The sequence below is a fragment of the Trichoplusia ni genome, chromosome 7 (genome assembly GCF_003590095.1).
Source record: "Trichoplusia ni isolate ovarian cell line Hi5 chromosome 7, tn1, whole genome shotgun sequence".
In the NCBI taxonomy this organism is placed as follows: Eukaryota; Metazoa; Arthropoda; class Insecta; order Lepidoptera; family Noctuidae; genus Trichoplusia; species Trichoplusia ni.
Genome location: NC_039484.1, coordinates 9,501,230 through 9,518,381, shown reverse-complemented (window position 1 = coordinate 9,518,381; position 17,152 = coordinate 9,501,230). Strand labels below are relative to the sequence as shown.

The window sequence follows — 17,152 nt, the reverse complement described above, 5'->3', positions numbered from 1 at the left end:
TCAATTTTAGGCTATCAAATGATTCTAAAATCTATTTGAAATTATCCTGAACAATTCTTGGCATTCGATTGCGCTATCAATTTTTTAATGAAATGCCAAATTTTATACTTACTTTTAATTTACATTTTTAACAAGCAAGTCTATTAGACTGAACAAGTATATCTAATTAGCAATTCCAAAGCCCAATAATAGTAACAATACACATCAATGGTCCCAAAAAAGCTCTAAAACTAAGTAAACCTTATAACAATTATCAAAATTACTTCCAATTGTTAAAGTTCAGCTATTAAGTATTGAATGGACTAGTAGCAGCCCTATCTCGGACGTAATTCTTGCTAACTTTACAATACTAGGGTTTGCACTTAGCAGTCCGCCGTCCTTGCTGTTTGCTCCTTGTTCTTATAACGCCAGTCGTGTTTTCAGAGTCGAGAAGTCCGACTTAAATGGAGAAGAATAGAGTATTTATTCAACGTTTATTGTTCTGTTTTGTATTAAAAATATTTATTGCTTGTAATACGGCAGGTTTTGTTAAGTAAAATTTTATGTTGGGTTTCGAATAGTTCAGTAAATAGTACGTAGGTAGGTAATTTTCTTTATAAATTTTGTATCTAAAGAGAATTGCTAAAATGTAACTTGACATAATACTAAACTATAATCATTTAAATGTAAATTAAATGTACTCTTGAATTTTACTGAAATAATATTTATTATTTCCAAAAATTAAATATTATTATGTAATTTATCTTTCCCTAATTTCCATAGTTACTCCACAAAATAATAACAAAAGCCGATCCTTCCGCATTTCATTTACCCTCAAAATTCTAAGTATTCCAATTTGAAATACAGTTGGTTACGTTACGTCAAGGCTATAAATGTTTCCTGCGTACACACCTGTACGTTTCCAGCATGACAAATTCGTAGCGCTGAAACTTTACATCGGTCACAGCACTAACGAGGTAACTTTATTCTCGGGACGTGCTCTAACTAATACTCAGTGTAATAGTATCCTAGGAACTACCTATCATAAATAATGTTACTTGTTCACAATACAAACTGGAATTTAAAGTTTGGTTGTTATTTTGTTTTTGATATACGAGTTTGGAGATTAAGGCATATTATTTTAAACAACGTTGTAAAAATTATCTATAAGTGTAAAAAGCTAAGTTTTAAATTAGTATGGGATGTTAGAACATTATTGAAATAACACTACCAGAAAACACGAAATACGTCAATTCCAAGAATTTATAATCATTATGCAAATTGAGATAAAAATAACAAACTATTAATTGAATTAATCCGAAACTCACGAGTGCTAAGCAATTTAATTTAAATTTCGAAATACATAGATTATTCTTTATTATAATCCAACAAATAAAAAGCAAAAGAAAAGCGCAGGCAAACCTTTTAAATAAGAACAGACAGTTTTAACCGGAGTGAGCGACTATTTTCATTAATTTAAGAGAAGATGGTGCGACGCGAAAACTTGGTAATTAACTATTACAAGAACAGTTGAGTTATCGCAACGTCTTGCTAAAAAGGTTTCGGGTAATGAAATGACAGGATAGCGGCTACAGATGTTTCTGTAGTAGTTCGTGAATGAACGAAAACAAATGAACAGTTTTTGCTTTGTTAAGGATAATGCATCGGCATTGACGGAGATTTTTTTTTTCAAACAAGACTCCGTACTAAGTAATCTTAATATCGCATGAGGTTTCACAAACATTTAAGGCACATGCATAACACATCTAGACTCTTCTTCATCTAGTCTTTTTTAACTGTGGGTTATAGACCTCTAAGAAGTCTGATGAAAAGTAGCCCATATCTTAATGCAGGGTTAGGTTAGCTACCTCCAAACTAAATTTCGTCGAAATTTGAACAACTATTTAGACTTGAAGAGGTAACACAGCCACTTACATACTTTCGCATTTATAATATTAGTGGGACGTTCTCAATGAAAAACTTATAAGCCGCATTGCATTGTAAAGAACCAACAGTTACGTACCATCCAAGCCTGAAAAGCACAAAATAAAGTGTTATTTGATTTTATCACTAAATTAATTGTACGCAGAGTGCCTTTGTCTAGACAACGCATTTTTATCCTCGGAGTATCGAATAAAAGCGAACAGCATTTTTATTATTATGGAGTTCTGATCCGAAGAGCATGGGGTCGTGAGATGCACTGGAAAATAGTACCTACATGTTTGGAATAGGATTGCTTTTTCAATAAAGGGCAGAGTTTGCGAAATAAGGCTAACATTTCCGAGATGATATTGCATTGTTTTGTGCATCAGATGAAATATCATTGTTTATCGATTTATTTACATGTTAAAAATGATTTTGTTTTGACTAAAAACAGAATTTGGTGTTTTTAGTATCTGAAGGTGACCACGCGAAACCACTTGTCATAGGCTCGATATCAGCGTAGAACAAGCGTTTGTGTTATCCATTATGTTTGTCCTGAGTCTGAATGCCTTTGTACAAGCTACTTGAATGTTTACGAAACCCTGTGACGCAAATATTAAATTTCTTAGTGTGGGAGTCGTTTTTTAAAATTAAACATATTAATGAAACAAACACACAATATAAATTAAACCAATTTGCTTCTAAAAGCTTTAACTAGTCTCGAAAACTTTGAACTGTTTTTTTAATTCTGTAAAATAATTTAAAACTCAATTTGCATTTATGCTTTAATCCTAAAGTGCATTGACCGTAGATTTTAAACGCTATTATTAACATTGTTTAGACTACAAGAATAGCGTGACTTCGAATACATTCTAACGTTATATCGACGGTAAATCACCGATCGTGTTACATCGCTCCCTTTATTTACAGACGATCGATTTACAGTATGTTTGGGCGTGCAATGTATAGCAAAGGTAATGGGAAAACGCTGGTAGGGTTGACGTGTATTAGGTTACGGGTTGTTGCCCTTTTGATTCTCTTTCGTGCAGACTATGATGCATTATATTTTTTTTTAATTTGAATTTTAAATTTAGTATTGTTTTCGGTATTCCATTTTATACTGAAATACGAAGCATTGTGATTTCATTTGTCTTTTTAAACCGAAAGAACTTTATCAAGAGCCAACTTTTTAAAATTTCAGTATATTCTTTCTTTTGTCTGTGAGAATTTATCGAAAAGTCTTTTTACAAAAACAAAAAGCATTTTTTAAGCCGGCTCACCTTTTTGATCCCATTCAATAATCTGTCTGAAATAAGTCTAATTTGCTCAGGACGAACAATGACCTCGATGTGTTTCTTCAATAACACCACTCTAGACCCCCTACCCCCCTCCCCTGCGGGTCTGTCTAGACTGAGCTGACAGATATAAGTCTAGTGCTAGGACAAACTCGATTGAAAAATACAGCTATAATTTTATAATTGGTATCAGTTTTTCTGTCCTAAGTATTTTCGAATCGCTAAGACTCGAGTCATTTACATTTCAAATTAATTAAAAGTCTTGCATTCCGATTTACATAAATATTTTAATAAGATTTTGGCAAGATTATGGCTTATCTCCTTTCAAATATTTTAGAACTAAGGAGGATTATAACTTAATCTTCGAAGTTCAGAATCGAATTATTTTCTTGTTAAGTTTACATTAACTACGCTAATAAGTCTAGGGAATTATTATGATGAGATTTAAATAGTTACATTTAAATCACAACCACTATTTAAAAATATCTCTAATTATAGCTTCGATAAAAAACAATCTTGTTTCCTTGATCATCAGACATCATTGTTATGCTGTTATGTTGCTTGTGTGTTTGAACGATGGATTATCAGGAACTACTTGGACCAATTTGAATATTGTTTTTTTTTATGTTAAATAGTCCACCTTTTAGGGTAGAGCTGTTTTAAAATATGTTTAAAAAACGGGACAAGATGCGTGCACACTAAAACGACAAAGCGATTTTAAAATGTCTTACTTTCATCTTATTGTCTAGCGGTATTATTTAATTAACAACTGACAGGGAAAACTATGCGATGCCGGCCTCTAAAGGTTTTCGTTTAATGAAAATATCTTGACAGTATATTTCCAATCGCAGCAGAGCATACAAATTTTCTATACTTATACTAGTTTTCTTTCACCACATGATCATGTTGTAAGCTGTTTTCTCATTGTTACAGGCGAGTAGCGGAGCGGAGCCGCAGGTGGCGGTGTTGTGCGAGGCGGGCGGCACCTACCACCCGCAGTACATGTCAGCCGCCGGCCGGTGGACCCCCGACCTCACCACTAAGCCCCACAACTGCCTGAAGGACAAAATGGAGATCCTCGACTACTGCAAGAAGGTGGGAAACGAAAACATATGTTTTATGTTTTTTCCTTAGTCTCCTTAGATAAGAATCAATTTTTCCGATAAGAATTAAAGTCCCCTCCTAATATTTGTAATGTAGGGGTAGAAAATACTGCAATTGCAAGATTTGTTATCCTAAAAAACAGGATATTTTTTTTTATATTTTAACGAGAGGAATATTTCACCACCGGCCACCTAATGTCAAATTTATTAGTTTTGAACCAAAACGTCTCTATAAACTATTACAAATTATTTCTTTAATTTTGTGAAGTGTTGACATATTTCAGTAGGTGGCGTTAACCTGAATAATTCTGATAATTATATCTGACACTAAAATATCAGGCTTTATCTAGGGAATTTTAACTTATATACATTTATGAGATGGTGTATCCTAGACATATTTTACAATTCACACTAACATAACTCGTTGCGTACTAAGTTAGACAACGAAATAAACTCTCAACGCAGAATAGGAGAGATATGTCATTATTTGCTTAGAGCATTGTTTTAAATTTTACGAATAAAAAACATTATATGGCAACTCTATAACATTATAGTAGGATAAATAGTGTAGGAGTACTATCCTCATAATAAAATTCGATATTACAAATCCAAGTACGTTTTGTTTATTTCCTTTTTACCAATGAATAATAAATTCTATTCAATTTGCCGATCAATCTGGACGATATAAAATGAGGTTCACGTTGTTACCACATAGGAGACCTGGCCTCGTGGTCGTCCTCGTGACCACGACTTAGCGCCACTAATCTCGTTAACAGACCGCTTAACGTACATACTACACTATAAACAATCGGTCAAACTTATCTACTACTTACGTAAACGATTCAAATCATCCAAATTATTTGCCAAACTGTCATTAATCAATGGAGCAAATACTGCTCCTTCATAAGTAGTATTCTATCCATATATTTATTATGCACAATATATTTCAATTTATAAAGTCTTACGAAGACAGAAAAAGTTTCAGTTGAAACTGCTTCGCAAAAATCGAAACTTTTAAAATATTTAAGAATAGGAAACGTTGAGTAGATGCAACATCATGGCTTAAAGATTGTACAGATTTGATGAAGATGAAACTATTTGGGTAGCAACAAGTAAAACAGCGGACCTCATATAGAAGCGAACCCCTTTAAATTGAGAAATTCCTTTATTTAATGGAATTTCTGATTTGGAAAGGAATGTGTTTACGTGAAGAATACAAAGGAGCTAACTTAATCTTGTATCGCTTTTAAAACATTCGGTACTGTCCAGTTTGATGAAGTCCTATACGTTCTGGAATTTCATACTTGTACATCATCTGCGTTGTATAATTCACGAGGAATTCATAGGCGTCCCTTTACACTACTACTATAATGGGCATATATGCCTATTGCTAAAGTGTCTGGACTGAGAATGTAGTTACCAGTCCTCAGGTCAAGGTTTCACAAATTTGTCTATCTAATCGGTTTTCTAATATTTGTCTCTGTATTTCTTCTTTAGGTTTACCCCAGCCACGACATCACCAACATCGTAGAGGCATCTCACTACGTGAAGGTCAGCAACTGGTGCAAGCTGGGCACGGGCAACGCTGCCAAGTGCAAGGTGACCCGATGGGTGAAGCCGTTCCGTTGTCTTGGTATGTATCTATAATAAATTATCTAAAGCAATAAATCAATCCTTTTCACTCCGTCCATAACCTCATCAGTCAGTTATTTCAGCTATAAAACATAGGCATAAAATATTTTATCAGTATACACTTTCCAGCAAGCAGTATACATTTTTCATCTGTTTAATACTTCTTATAAGCTCTTCTATTATGTCCACTTCATTTGCCCACTTACGTTTATCTACTATGCATAACTACAAAGAGTGTTTGGCGGCAGAAGGTCCATTCCAATCGGACGCTCTGTTGGTGCCTGAGAGTTGCCTGTTCGACCACATCCACAACCAGTCGCGCTGCTGGCAGTTCGCCAGGTGGAACGCCACCGCCGGACGAGCCTGCGCCCAGCGAGGACTCAAGCTCAGGACCTTTGCCATGCTACTGCCTTGCGGAATCAGCCTGTTCTCTGGCGTCGAGTTTGTCTGTTGCCCAAAGCACTTTAAGGGTTAGTATCAATTATCATACTACAGTTTTAAAGCACTTTTTCATTCCGGCCACTTTTCCAAAGTGACCTTTGAGTACATAAATAAAATAACATGTCTCTACGGCATATTTCAGAAAACGTGAAGATGCACAAGCCCATGGATGTCGGCGTTCCCGTCAGCCCCGGTGGTGAGGAGATGCTTGCGGCTTCAGCGGCCATGGATGAGCGTGAAGATGACTTGCTTGATGATGACGATGCTTTAGATGACGACGATGATGATGACACCCTGAACCTGAGCGATGACGACGACGACGACGATACTGACGACGGTACGTAGAATCTAAACTTAGTGATGTATGATTATATTTTCATATGGTCGTAGTCCATGTCAACTAGTGTACCTTGATAAGCAGCTGTTAACCTTACATTTTAACCTTTATCTGTAAGATCTGTTTTTGAGTGCCTTCAGTAAAGTTAAATAGTCGTTTACAATATAAGCCTAATTACAAAATCAATTCTGCGTGTGTGAGTTTCAAAACCAATTATTTCTGTCTTAAGAATTTGTGACCAACCAACAAGTTTTAAATCCATATGATGCAATTCCAGATATGGATGAAGATGAAGACGCCGACTTATCTCGTGATGATGACACGGAGGATGACGACTACACCGATACTGAGGACAACTCCTGGCCACGCCCCGAGACTTCATCCCCACCATCCACCACGACCACCACCACATCCACGACTACCACTACTACGGTTAGTAATAAGTTATTATTGTTGAAATACACAATTGAGTTTGAAATCGCTTAACACGTCTTAGTACGTTTAGTTAGTGCTTAAAGTATGTGCTCGTGGTCACATTCCTACTTTAGGATCTTTAATTGCTGCCTGAAGTACTATAAAATACAATATCCAAGGAATTTTATTTAGTGTTTTGGATGAAAGGGTCCAAAACTGGGATCAATTAAAAGACTGATTGTTCAATTATTTGCAGGTGTCTACTGCTACTTCGGACCCTTATTTCTCGCACTTCGACCCTCGTACTGAACATCAGAGCTACAAGGACGCTCAGCAGAGGCTTGAGGAAACTCACCGCGAAAAGGTATAATTCTAACATATGTATCATATGTCCAGCAGTGAACTTCAATAAGCTGAATTGATTGATTGAAGAAACTTCTATGAACTCCCACAATTAACATTTGTTTCTGAAATGTGACAGATCACCAAGGTAATGAAGGAATGGTCGGAGCTCGAAGACCGGTACCAGCAGATGATGAACACTGACCCCGCCGCCGCACAGACCTTCCGTCAACGCATGACCGCTAAGTTCCAGTCCAACATTCAGGTAAATATAACAAATTCAAAAAGGTTTTATAGTATCCACATTGTCAATTTATCATTTGCTTTACTAACTTTGTCTTGTTCCTTAGTCTCTTGAGGAAGAAGGAGTTGCTGAACGACGTCGATTGGCTGCTCTTCACCAACAACGTGTCCTGGCTCACCTCGCTCAGCGTCGCCGCACCGCACTCGCCTGCTACACTCGCTCCCTTCGAGACACCCCTCCTAATGTAAGATAACATCTGTTACTGAATATTGACACTAGAACTAAAAAGAATGTGAGGACACTAATTTTTGGAATATTAACATAACTAAATTGTTCGATGCTTACTTAAGTACTAAAACATCATAAAACAAATAGTCCCGGAATATAGAATGTGTTATTTAATATGTTTTCCTTCGTTATTAGGCTCACCGCGTCCAGAAATGTCTGCAGCGTCTTGTGCGTGCGTTGGCCGCTGAACGAAGTGGAGCTTTGGCCGCGTGGCGCCGCGCCGCCGCCGCCGGACGCGAGGCCGCCGCCGCCGAGCGGGCCAGTGCTGCTGACCGACTGCAGGTAAATTCGAGAAAACAATTATATAAGCAGATTTAATAAGGAGTTTCCTGCGTCACTTCTAAACTTCTTGGAACGAAATTTCCTCAGACAGTAGTCAAGGCAATTTCTTTTGTGCACGAAAACAATTTACGGTTTCATTACTGTTTTAGTAAACAAAGTTTTTCACATAAATCTTCTTGTTACTCAGGATGCTGACCGCGCTCTTCAACGTGCTCTGACTGCTCTCCGCCGCCGACCCCATCTCTATGCCAACATTGGAACCGCTATTGAAGACTACGTTCAGGTAAAAAAAATATGTTTAAAACGTTATTTTATCACATTATTTTTTCTCCGTTTTCTTAGTATGAAATGTACACGTAAAAAGAAATATAAATTAATATTGCAGTCCATGCAATCCAAGGACGACATGGCCGTATCCCTGATGTCCATGACTCCCGAAGCCGAGGAACTACTGCTGGACCGCATCGAAGCCGAAGTACAACGTGAACAGGCCGCTCGTGACCAGCTCAACGCCAAACGTGACCAACGCACTCGCCAGCGACAGGACATCCAGAACGAACGCGAGAAGGTACATGTCCAAGAATATGCCCTCAATGTACTTTCCGTCCTCAAGAAAATTCTTAATCGTCCTTCTTCAAATTGGACTTGAAAAATTAACAAAGTATTTCAGACTTCAACACCACATAGTCCAAAATAAAAAAAAACTAAGCTGAACAAGATTTAGAAGTGAGGTCGTATTAAATTCTAAATTAAAACCACATCTTTTTTTATTTTAGACTTCAAACGGTGTTAAGGAGAGCTTGGAAACTGACGATGAAGCCAGCGAGGCGAGTGAGATCGAGGACTCGTCCAGCACCCGCGGGCCTGCACCTTCCGCATCCGCTCCCCCCTCCGCCTCCCCCTCCGCCGCCGCTAGCGTATCCCCCCTGCCCTCTGCTGCCTCCGTCACCCCGCATGACATCACCACCCATGCTGCTTTCTCACAGGACACTACTACCACCGTAAGTGTTGTTTGGAATTTTACTCATGAAGTGATACTGTCAATACTTTTAAATCTTTAAATGGCTATTTCGTATTTGAAATTTTGCCGATTAGCATGCTCAAAGTTCCAAACCATCTTTAACTTTTGCCATAGTTTCTCAAATTATAACATAGTTTTGGTTACAGGAAATCATTACGAGCACGATGACCGACATTCCGGAGAGCGAGACTGCTGAGACTGGCGAGATTAGCGAGACCTCCAGCCGACGATCGACTAGCGAGGTAAAAATCTGGAAAAAACAGTAGCCCAAGTCTGTTATGAAGGTTTAGTTTTGAGTTCGACATTTGACTTTTGACTTTTTATGGCAGACTGAGGGAGAAGGCTTACGGGCGGCTCTAGAACATGCTGAGGAACGCGCTCCACCACCGCCCGCGCATGCGCTCAAACACGAACTGCAGCACTCGCAGCCTGTGAGTAAAATACATATATAAGTAGTACAGTGATAAAGGGGTTTGATTCTGAAAATTGTGTCTCCTACATAATTAATTCACTCATATTTCGCTCATCTTCTTCATGTGCATAATTGCCTTTAATTTATTTTTTAGGTACACTATTTTTTAAACTTACCAAAAACTCTCCATTCTTGAAAATGAACATTGAGTGGTTCGTACAGACTATTAGACTCTTGAGAAAGTTCCATGTAAAAAGATAAAATTAAATAGTCTCTCACCTTAACTTGTGAAAATGCATAAAAGCAGAAGAAGATGAAGATGTAATGTTGTGTGTTTAGGGCTACACAGTGCGCGGCGCAGGCGGGCTGGGGTCCGGGTCCACGGGCGCGGGCGCGCTGTACCCGGCGCTGTGCGTGGGCGGCGCGGCGCTGGCGGCCGCCGCCTGCGTGGCGCTCGCCGTGGCGCGCCGCCGCGACCGCGCGCCGCCCGCGCAGGGCTTCGTGCAGGTATGCACTACACTATTTATTTAAAGGGGCTCTTGTTGTTTTGAGAAGAACTGCCGTTACTCACTCTTTGGAGTAACGTTTGATTGAAACTGTTCTGAGCTCTGTTTTAAGAGCTCATCATATGGATTTAATAAAGGACTTTTAAGAATAAAATGAAAACACAGGTTTTAAATTGAGGTTAATTTTGTTTTTTATTTGAAATTTCTGGCTTTTTTCTTAGGGAAGGTAAGAATAAAAAGCTTTAAATGACCCTTACTTATTCTAGGTTGAACAGACCGGCGCCGTCGCCCCGACTCCCGAAGAGCGACACGTAGCCAACATGCAGATCAACGGCTACGAAAACCCCACCTACAAGTATTTCGAGGTCAAAGAGTAAATTCTTTTCCTCAGCCATCTCCCCCTCCCCCCACCCGACCCCATCAGGAGTGCGCGAAGCTCGCCAAGTCCAGCCAAGTGATTGAAACCCATCGGTGAAATCAACTTTGGACGGGAGTGTTATAGATTGTTGTGGAGTCCTTTCGGCCATTTCTTCAGTCTATTCCCTTTAAATAATTACAGTATCATGAACAATGAATCTCAGATAGAAATTGGAAATCGTCCCATCGATATTTATCACGACTAAGATGCTGCTACAAAGTTTTGAAGGGAATAGACCGATATCTAAATTATTGTGATGTGTGCTAGATGCCCCTAGAGACAGGGTGTTTTTTCTACCCTACACCTTTATCTATTGTCCTCAGCCTAATTCTTTATGGAATGAATGTGTGTGAAACTTATATATTGTTCGGTGACGCCGCACTCCCGGCGGGGAGGGTCCCCCCTTTTGTTATAAACATTCATTTAATAAAGCTTGTGTGATTAGTGGGAATCTTCGTTTGCCGTAACGCGGTCAGTCATACTGTTAAGGTTAGAAGTGATAACGGTTTATGTTTTGTTATTTATTTTAGCACCAAAATGTTTTTTTATTATTATTTCTTAAGAACTTAGGTCTAAGTTTCTTTGTCTAGTGTCCTAGAATTCATAAGTGTCACTGTAGTGGAATTTTAAATTAAGTTTTTGATGCCGCTCCCGCAGTGGTGACGTCCGACGGACTCACTTGTCCTTTGGTGCGTTTTGTTAGTCGTTACTCGAATGATCTCAGTTTTAGTCTGTCTATCGTTTAGCTATAGTTTCCCTGTACTAGTTCGTTGAATGTTACCACTGGGGCGAGTGGAACAAACGTCCATGGTACGCTGTGTATATAGGCTCCGCGTACAAATTTGAACTTAAATTACTAACACCTAATGCCCGCTTTCATTTAATTTTCTAACGTAGGTAGAACATAACGTGAATTTTATGTAATAAATGCGGAAATATATTTTAATAATTAATGTGTACTTAGCAATGGGACGGGCGGCAAAGCCGGCGCGGGTGAACGATTCTCGTATTCACATCTTCTATAACATTCCTTCATACTATTTAAAGTTCAGTAATGATAAGTTGTCGGTATCCTGTCTCTGTCTGCGCCACACCCACTTGGGTCCTTCTCGTTCGCCCGCGGGACAATACTCAAGTTCCCGAGGTGAGAGGTCGCCGTGTACTCAACGTGCGTTTAGTCATTATGAATTCTCGTCTCACATGGATTCGCGCCGCGACATTCAGTGTGCTAGCATTTGTTTATCTAGTCAAGGCAACAGGGGCATCTATATTTGGCAAACATTTGGGCAAACGGTTGTGTACGCACCTTGGGTACGCGGTCGCGAGGCAAATAAGCTTAGTGAGTGTATGTACGGTTAATATATAAGTAGATGTACAAAAGTAATACATTATATAGATGTTTTAGCGTCAGATACATAGATATAAAGCAAAATATAATTATATATCGCATTCGTCCGTATAAAGTAAGGGCTTGCGCTCGTGTCTAATCCCACGTACCACACTTAATGTTACGTCGTAGTTAAGATGTAATTCTGCCTCAGTATTATATACATTTAAGCTTATTTGTTACATAAGCTAATTTATATACACTATTTCTATTTATTTACGGGCGTAGTGGCGTTACTACAAATGAAGTCATATCAGATGCGCCACGGCGCTCTGTTGCGTCTGTTTCGCTGCAAAAGCTCTGTAGGCGGCGCCACTGGCGCTACGATGTAAGTCGCGGGGTGCGCAACAGATGGCGCTGACCGAACTGCCTCGCGGCGAGACAGGCGCGAGTAGACGCCCGCCCGTGCTTATTGTACGGCATTTACGTAAGTTACTCACTGTGTATAACGTAAGTTTAATCCCGCATCAAGTAACCGCTATGTATTTTTAATATGATGGTAATGAGCCGACCACTTATTTTTTTAACAAAACTTTTTGCTCAAAATCAGCTGTCTCTTGTCGGTATAGGATGTCTACTTTCATTCGATATAACTTTATTGTCGTTCGTCAACAATACTCGATGTTAGTAGTACCTAAAACATGGTTTATGTAATGTACCTTTTTCCAATCACTGTTTCACGTATTTTAATAAGTATTCTACATAATAATTAATGGTTTGATGATTTTTGTGTTTACTGTGCTGCATTTTATTGTGAGTTCGAAGTTCAAATTGAATCAATAAATAGAAATTATAATATTCGTGTTTTTATTGGCGTTATGCGCCGTTAACCCTTTTTATTCATCCCTTCTTAATGCTTTTATTATTTTTGTATTGAAACCTTATGCACTGCAGGCTTTGAGTACCTATAACAGAGTTTGAGTTTTTATGGTCTATTTTAAACTCTGTACACGCACTAAGGATTTAAATCATTGTATCGCAGGGGGTTTCATAAACATTCAAGTCACAGACACCAAGACATCTAGACTAAGAACAAGCTTTCGTCGATCACACAAATGCTTGATCTATGTGAACCTATGATCCTATGGCCGTATGACCATAAGGTATCCAATGAAATGGCATTTGTTTTCGATACTTCACGTGAGAAATATCTTAAAACTTTTGTTACCGATTGTAAAAGTGTGACTTGTATTCGGAGCTTATCTTATCAATATTGCCTATTTACTTGTATTTACTGATATGTGACAAACACACAGTTGGAATCGATAACTTGTTCTATATTCCGTTTAGCTTGACTATAAACATTTAAGGAAGACTGATAAGGAAAAATGAACACCTGGTTTTGTTTACTGATTTAAATGTGATTGTTGATAAAAAAACCTTCTTGGCACAAGTTTGGACGTAAATAGGAACTTTGTAACTGAATACACCATGATTTCGATACATTTATGCAGAGGTCAGTTAAAAGTCAAAAACATTTGCAATAAAGAGAGGCTATTAATAATTGATGAAAAGCCAAATGTAGACAATGAGTAGCGTTCCACAGCGGGACCAAAACAATAACGTAATCACGAAAAAATGCAATAGCATAACAAAAATGTTACTTTTTTTTAAGAAACTTCTAACTAACTACCTAACTGAAGTTAGTACCCAGTTTTTTAAGAAAGAGAATTAAAGTAAATTTGATTACCAGTTAGACATTTTACCAAGCACTGAGATCATCGTTTGAGCAACTAATCAAAAGATTTGAGAGAAAGCAGCTCCCTAAAAGGGGAGTAAATAGTCTTAGTACCTTGTAAGTATGTAAGGATAAATAATCATTAGGTGCAGCCAAATTGCAGAAGGAAAACATCCAGCAGAAGTTGCACATTTTTTTTGGTTAGTATTTGAGTACCACCCTACCTACAATTTTTTTTTATCAGTTAGACTTCACTGAAAACCGCTGTTCACATGATTAATATAGAGCTATCACATAGCACAACGGCTGATAAACTTTTTTTAACTTCAAATAAAAACTACTGACCTTAGCTTGATGAAAATTTTATGGGACTCAATAAGACCAGGTAATAATGAAAGAAAACATTGGATCTTTAAATGCGCGGATTCGTAGAGTCTTTTTAGCAAGATAAAACTAACATACACAGAAACTCTTTAAAAATGAAATTCCTATCTCATCGTAGATTTTTTTTTATCCACCTATAAAATTAAATTCTTAACTTTAAATCTACCGTAGAGCCGTCTTGTAGAACCTGCAGCAACTAAAAACAAAGGACGAAACAAGTGACACTCATTCGTACTCACAGAGTGCGTATTCGTGAAATCATAGTATATTCGCTAGGTGTCGCTGGTTGACATACTTGAAAATCTATACCTGTCTCTTCAGAAAATAAATGGCCTATTATATATGCAGATAAAGTTAAATTAAGGTAAAAGAGGGTATTGTTTTGTGATTTGTAAAAATAAAACTGTATCGGTACTTATCTACACTTTTTTTTAAACCACAATTTCGCCATCCCTTGAAGCTCTCTCTTTAGCTAAAATTCGCTTTATCTAACTAGTTTTTGCCCTCCGATAAAATATAAGGATTAAGTGCAACCAACAGAAGGATTATAAGTAGATTTTTACATTTTAGACCCAGTACCTATACATTCCGATTCACTGCTGTTATTACGGCTAACAATACAACTCTGAGTGACGTTTTTGTAATTGAATGTGTTTATTTTGGGGATAGGATAAAGGTCATATTACATGTTGAAAATATTGCCTATTATTAAAATTATCAATACACATAAATCTTGGTCGGTGGGTTGTGTAGGAAATTAAAATTCAATAGATTTTATTAAGTAGAGTCGAGTAGAGTTAACGGACCAAGTATAGAATAAAGGGAAATGTGTGAAAATTACATAATTATACAACTTAATAAACGCTCTGTATTCTATTCTATTTGTAGCGGTCTTAACGTATTTTAACTGCATCATGAATGATCATTCGGGATGCAGTTAGTGAGTGCAGCATACGGAGTAAATTTGCAGTAGCTTGTCGATCTTGAAACAGTCTTGAAATTACCTGTAATACTTTCGCAGCCTAAAAAAACAAATAAAAATCTAGGCTGAGAATTCGAAACTAAGCTCATTCCATATTAAATATAAATAACCCAAGTAAAAAGTAGCTTTACAAAAATGGTAAGAAGCATAAAAAATCAGTGTAAATCGAAATGCAATTGAATAAGCGCCACCTCTCTTTTAGAAGTGACACTAACTTGAAGTCGACTCTCGTCGACACAAACGCAAGGGTTCACATTCAAACCATAATTTAGTTACCCAATTCCCTCACAGATGGCGTTACTCGTTCTATGTAAACAATCTAAACAGTGGAAGTGTAATTAACTTATTATTGCCCACGCTTGCTTTTACGGTCGTTTCGTATTCATGCCTCTATGATAGGATCTTATTATAAACAAAGTATGTTTGCATTCTTTAACAAACTGCTGATATTTAATTCCTAAGGCTAACTTTGTCATAAATTTTAGATGGCCGTGTGCCTATGTGTGTATGTGTTATACCTACGTATGTAGGTGTACTGTTAGTTCGACGTATACTTTCGCTCGGTACAGAATGTGGATGAATCCAGGTTGTCATCAGATTTATCGTGTATTCAGTGCATGACACGTGTACAAAGTGGAGATTCAAGGTTCCAACTAAATGTTAGATAAGATTTCAACGAGCAAAATCTCTGGATAAGCGATTTTAGATCTTATGTCTTCCAAGTTTATTGTTATTTTGGTAAACATCTTAATTTAAACATAACACTGTGTAGCTATAGCGCGTGGGCGTCAGTAGAACGCTAGTACTACCACAATTTTATTACATTCCACGCCCATTACAAGCACGTATAAATGACTAATTAGCGTAATCACAAATGATTAACAAATAAAGCTAATTATAATCAAAAGTTAAACACGTTAATTTATGCATCCATAAAATTATTTATAGCTAGAATATAAATCACTTGTAAACTATCAATTACAATTGTAGTGATAGAAGATTTACATTCCTTACAAAATGTATTCTTCTCATGAACTTACCAAAAAACAACAAAAATATTGATTTTATTTTAATATCGATTGGTGTTTACTCATACATAAAGACTGCAGCGGCAATCTACCTCAGCGGGTAGTATATTTTTTATCAAGTTGTGTACAACATGTATTAAGATAAAAAAGTTAAAGAAAAATATCCCCCTCGTGATAAGGGCAGTTATATATAAACAAAACCTCACAAAGAGACACGTTCAATATTCCAGTTACGTTTATTTTCACTTTCAATCTTCTTTTTCGTTTTACCTTTACTTATTTTACATCAAAAGTAAAAACTGTATTCCTAAGAGGACCATAAGACACTAGAGACCTTATGGGAGATGAGGTTTTCAATTCAAATCTACATACATGTTTTAGGACAAAGAGATTCTATCACGTATTACTTTTGTCCTGGGTAAAATTACATAAAGGTTCACACTCTGGACCCAGGCTCTAACCAGCAAACCTACAGGAATAGTCTTCCATAACGTTGCCCGGAGACAGAAAATATAAACAATATATGCTATACACGGTGATTTTTTAGTCGTCTTACAAAAGCAGCCCAGTTCATGTATCTGACGTAAAATACCCCTAAGCGCGTTTTTTTTTATCCACTAAGATAATAAATACGAAGAAAATTAAACAAGAGAAATCTGAAATATACTCTTATAAAAATGATAAAATTGCCGTCGCCCGCGCCCCTCACCATTGTTACAGGGCTCGGACCGCGCTCGCAACAGAGCTGTGTTTCTAAAAAACTACGAATTGCATCATAATATTGAATAAAAATTGCATGTTTTTTTTTTAATCTCATAAATACTAATTTTTTTATCATGAACGTGTTCTAGTCATTGGATACATGAACTGGGCTGCTTTTGTAAGACGACAAAAAAATCACGGTGTATATAAAAAATAATATAAACACTAGAACTTCGAAATCCAATGAATCGTATTTTTCTTTCTGTTCGTTTGATCTTTCATTTGTCTTCTTTAGCACAGATTCATACTGATATAAAATTAAACTAGTGTAGTTAAGAAAACCAACTGAGAGAA

The 17,152-nt window shown here is 37.2% G+C and overlaps 1 protein-coding gene across 2 annotated transcripts in view; it reads left to right on the top strand.

Annotated features, from left to right (window-relative positions):
- Window positions 1-12,822, top strand: part of LOC113495558 (amyloid-beta-like protein) — a 119,820-nt gene extending 106,998 nt beyond the window's left edge. The window contains exons 2-17 of one of the 2 annotated variants that reach the window (XM_026874316.1): window positions 4,131-4,292; window positions 5,798-5,933; window positions 6,184-6,402; window positions 6,516-6,710; window positions 6,988-7,142; window positions 7,381-7,488; window positions 7,606-7,731; window positions 7,817-7,954; window positions 8,134-8,280; window positions 8,468-8,563; window positions 8,666-8,848; window positions 9,057-9,281; window positions 9,448-9,543; window positions 9,631-9,732; window positions 10,053-10,220; window positions 10,486-12,822. In XM_026874316.1, coding sequence (XP_026730117.1) covers window positions 4,131-4,292; window positions 5,798-5,933; window positions 6,184-6,402; window positions 6,516-6,710; window positions 6,988-7,142; window positions 7,381-7,488; window positions 7,606-7,731; window positions 7,817-7,954; window positions 8,134-8,280; window positions 8,468-8,563; window positions 8,666-8,848; window positions 9,057-9,281; window positions 9,448-9,543; window positions 9,631-9,732; window positions 10,053-10,220; window positions 10,486-10,596 — 2,367 coding nt within the window. In that variant the 3' untranslated portion in view covers window positions 10,597-12,822. Of the gene's footprint in view, window positions 1-4,130; window positions 4,293-5,797; window positions 5,934-6,180; window positions 6,403-6,515; window positions 6,711-6,987; window positions 7,143-7,380; window positions 7,489-7,605; window positions 7,732-7,816; window positions 7,955-8,133; window positions 8,281-8,467; window positions 8,564-8,665; window positions 8,849-9,056; window positions 9,282-9,447; window positions 9,544-9,630; window positions 9,733-10,052; window positions 10,221-10,485 lie in introns of both variants that reach the window. The other variant, XM_026874315.1, reaches the window with a different exon arrangement.
- Window positions 12,823-17,152: the final 4,330 nt, after the last annotated feature.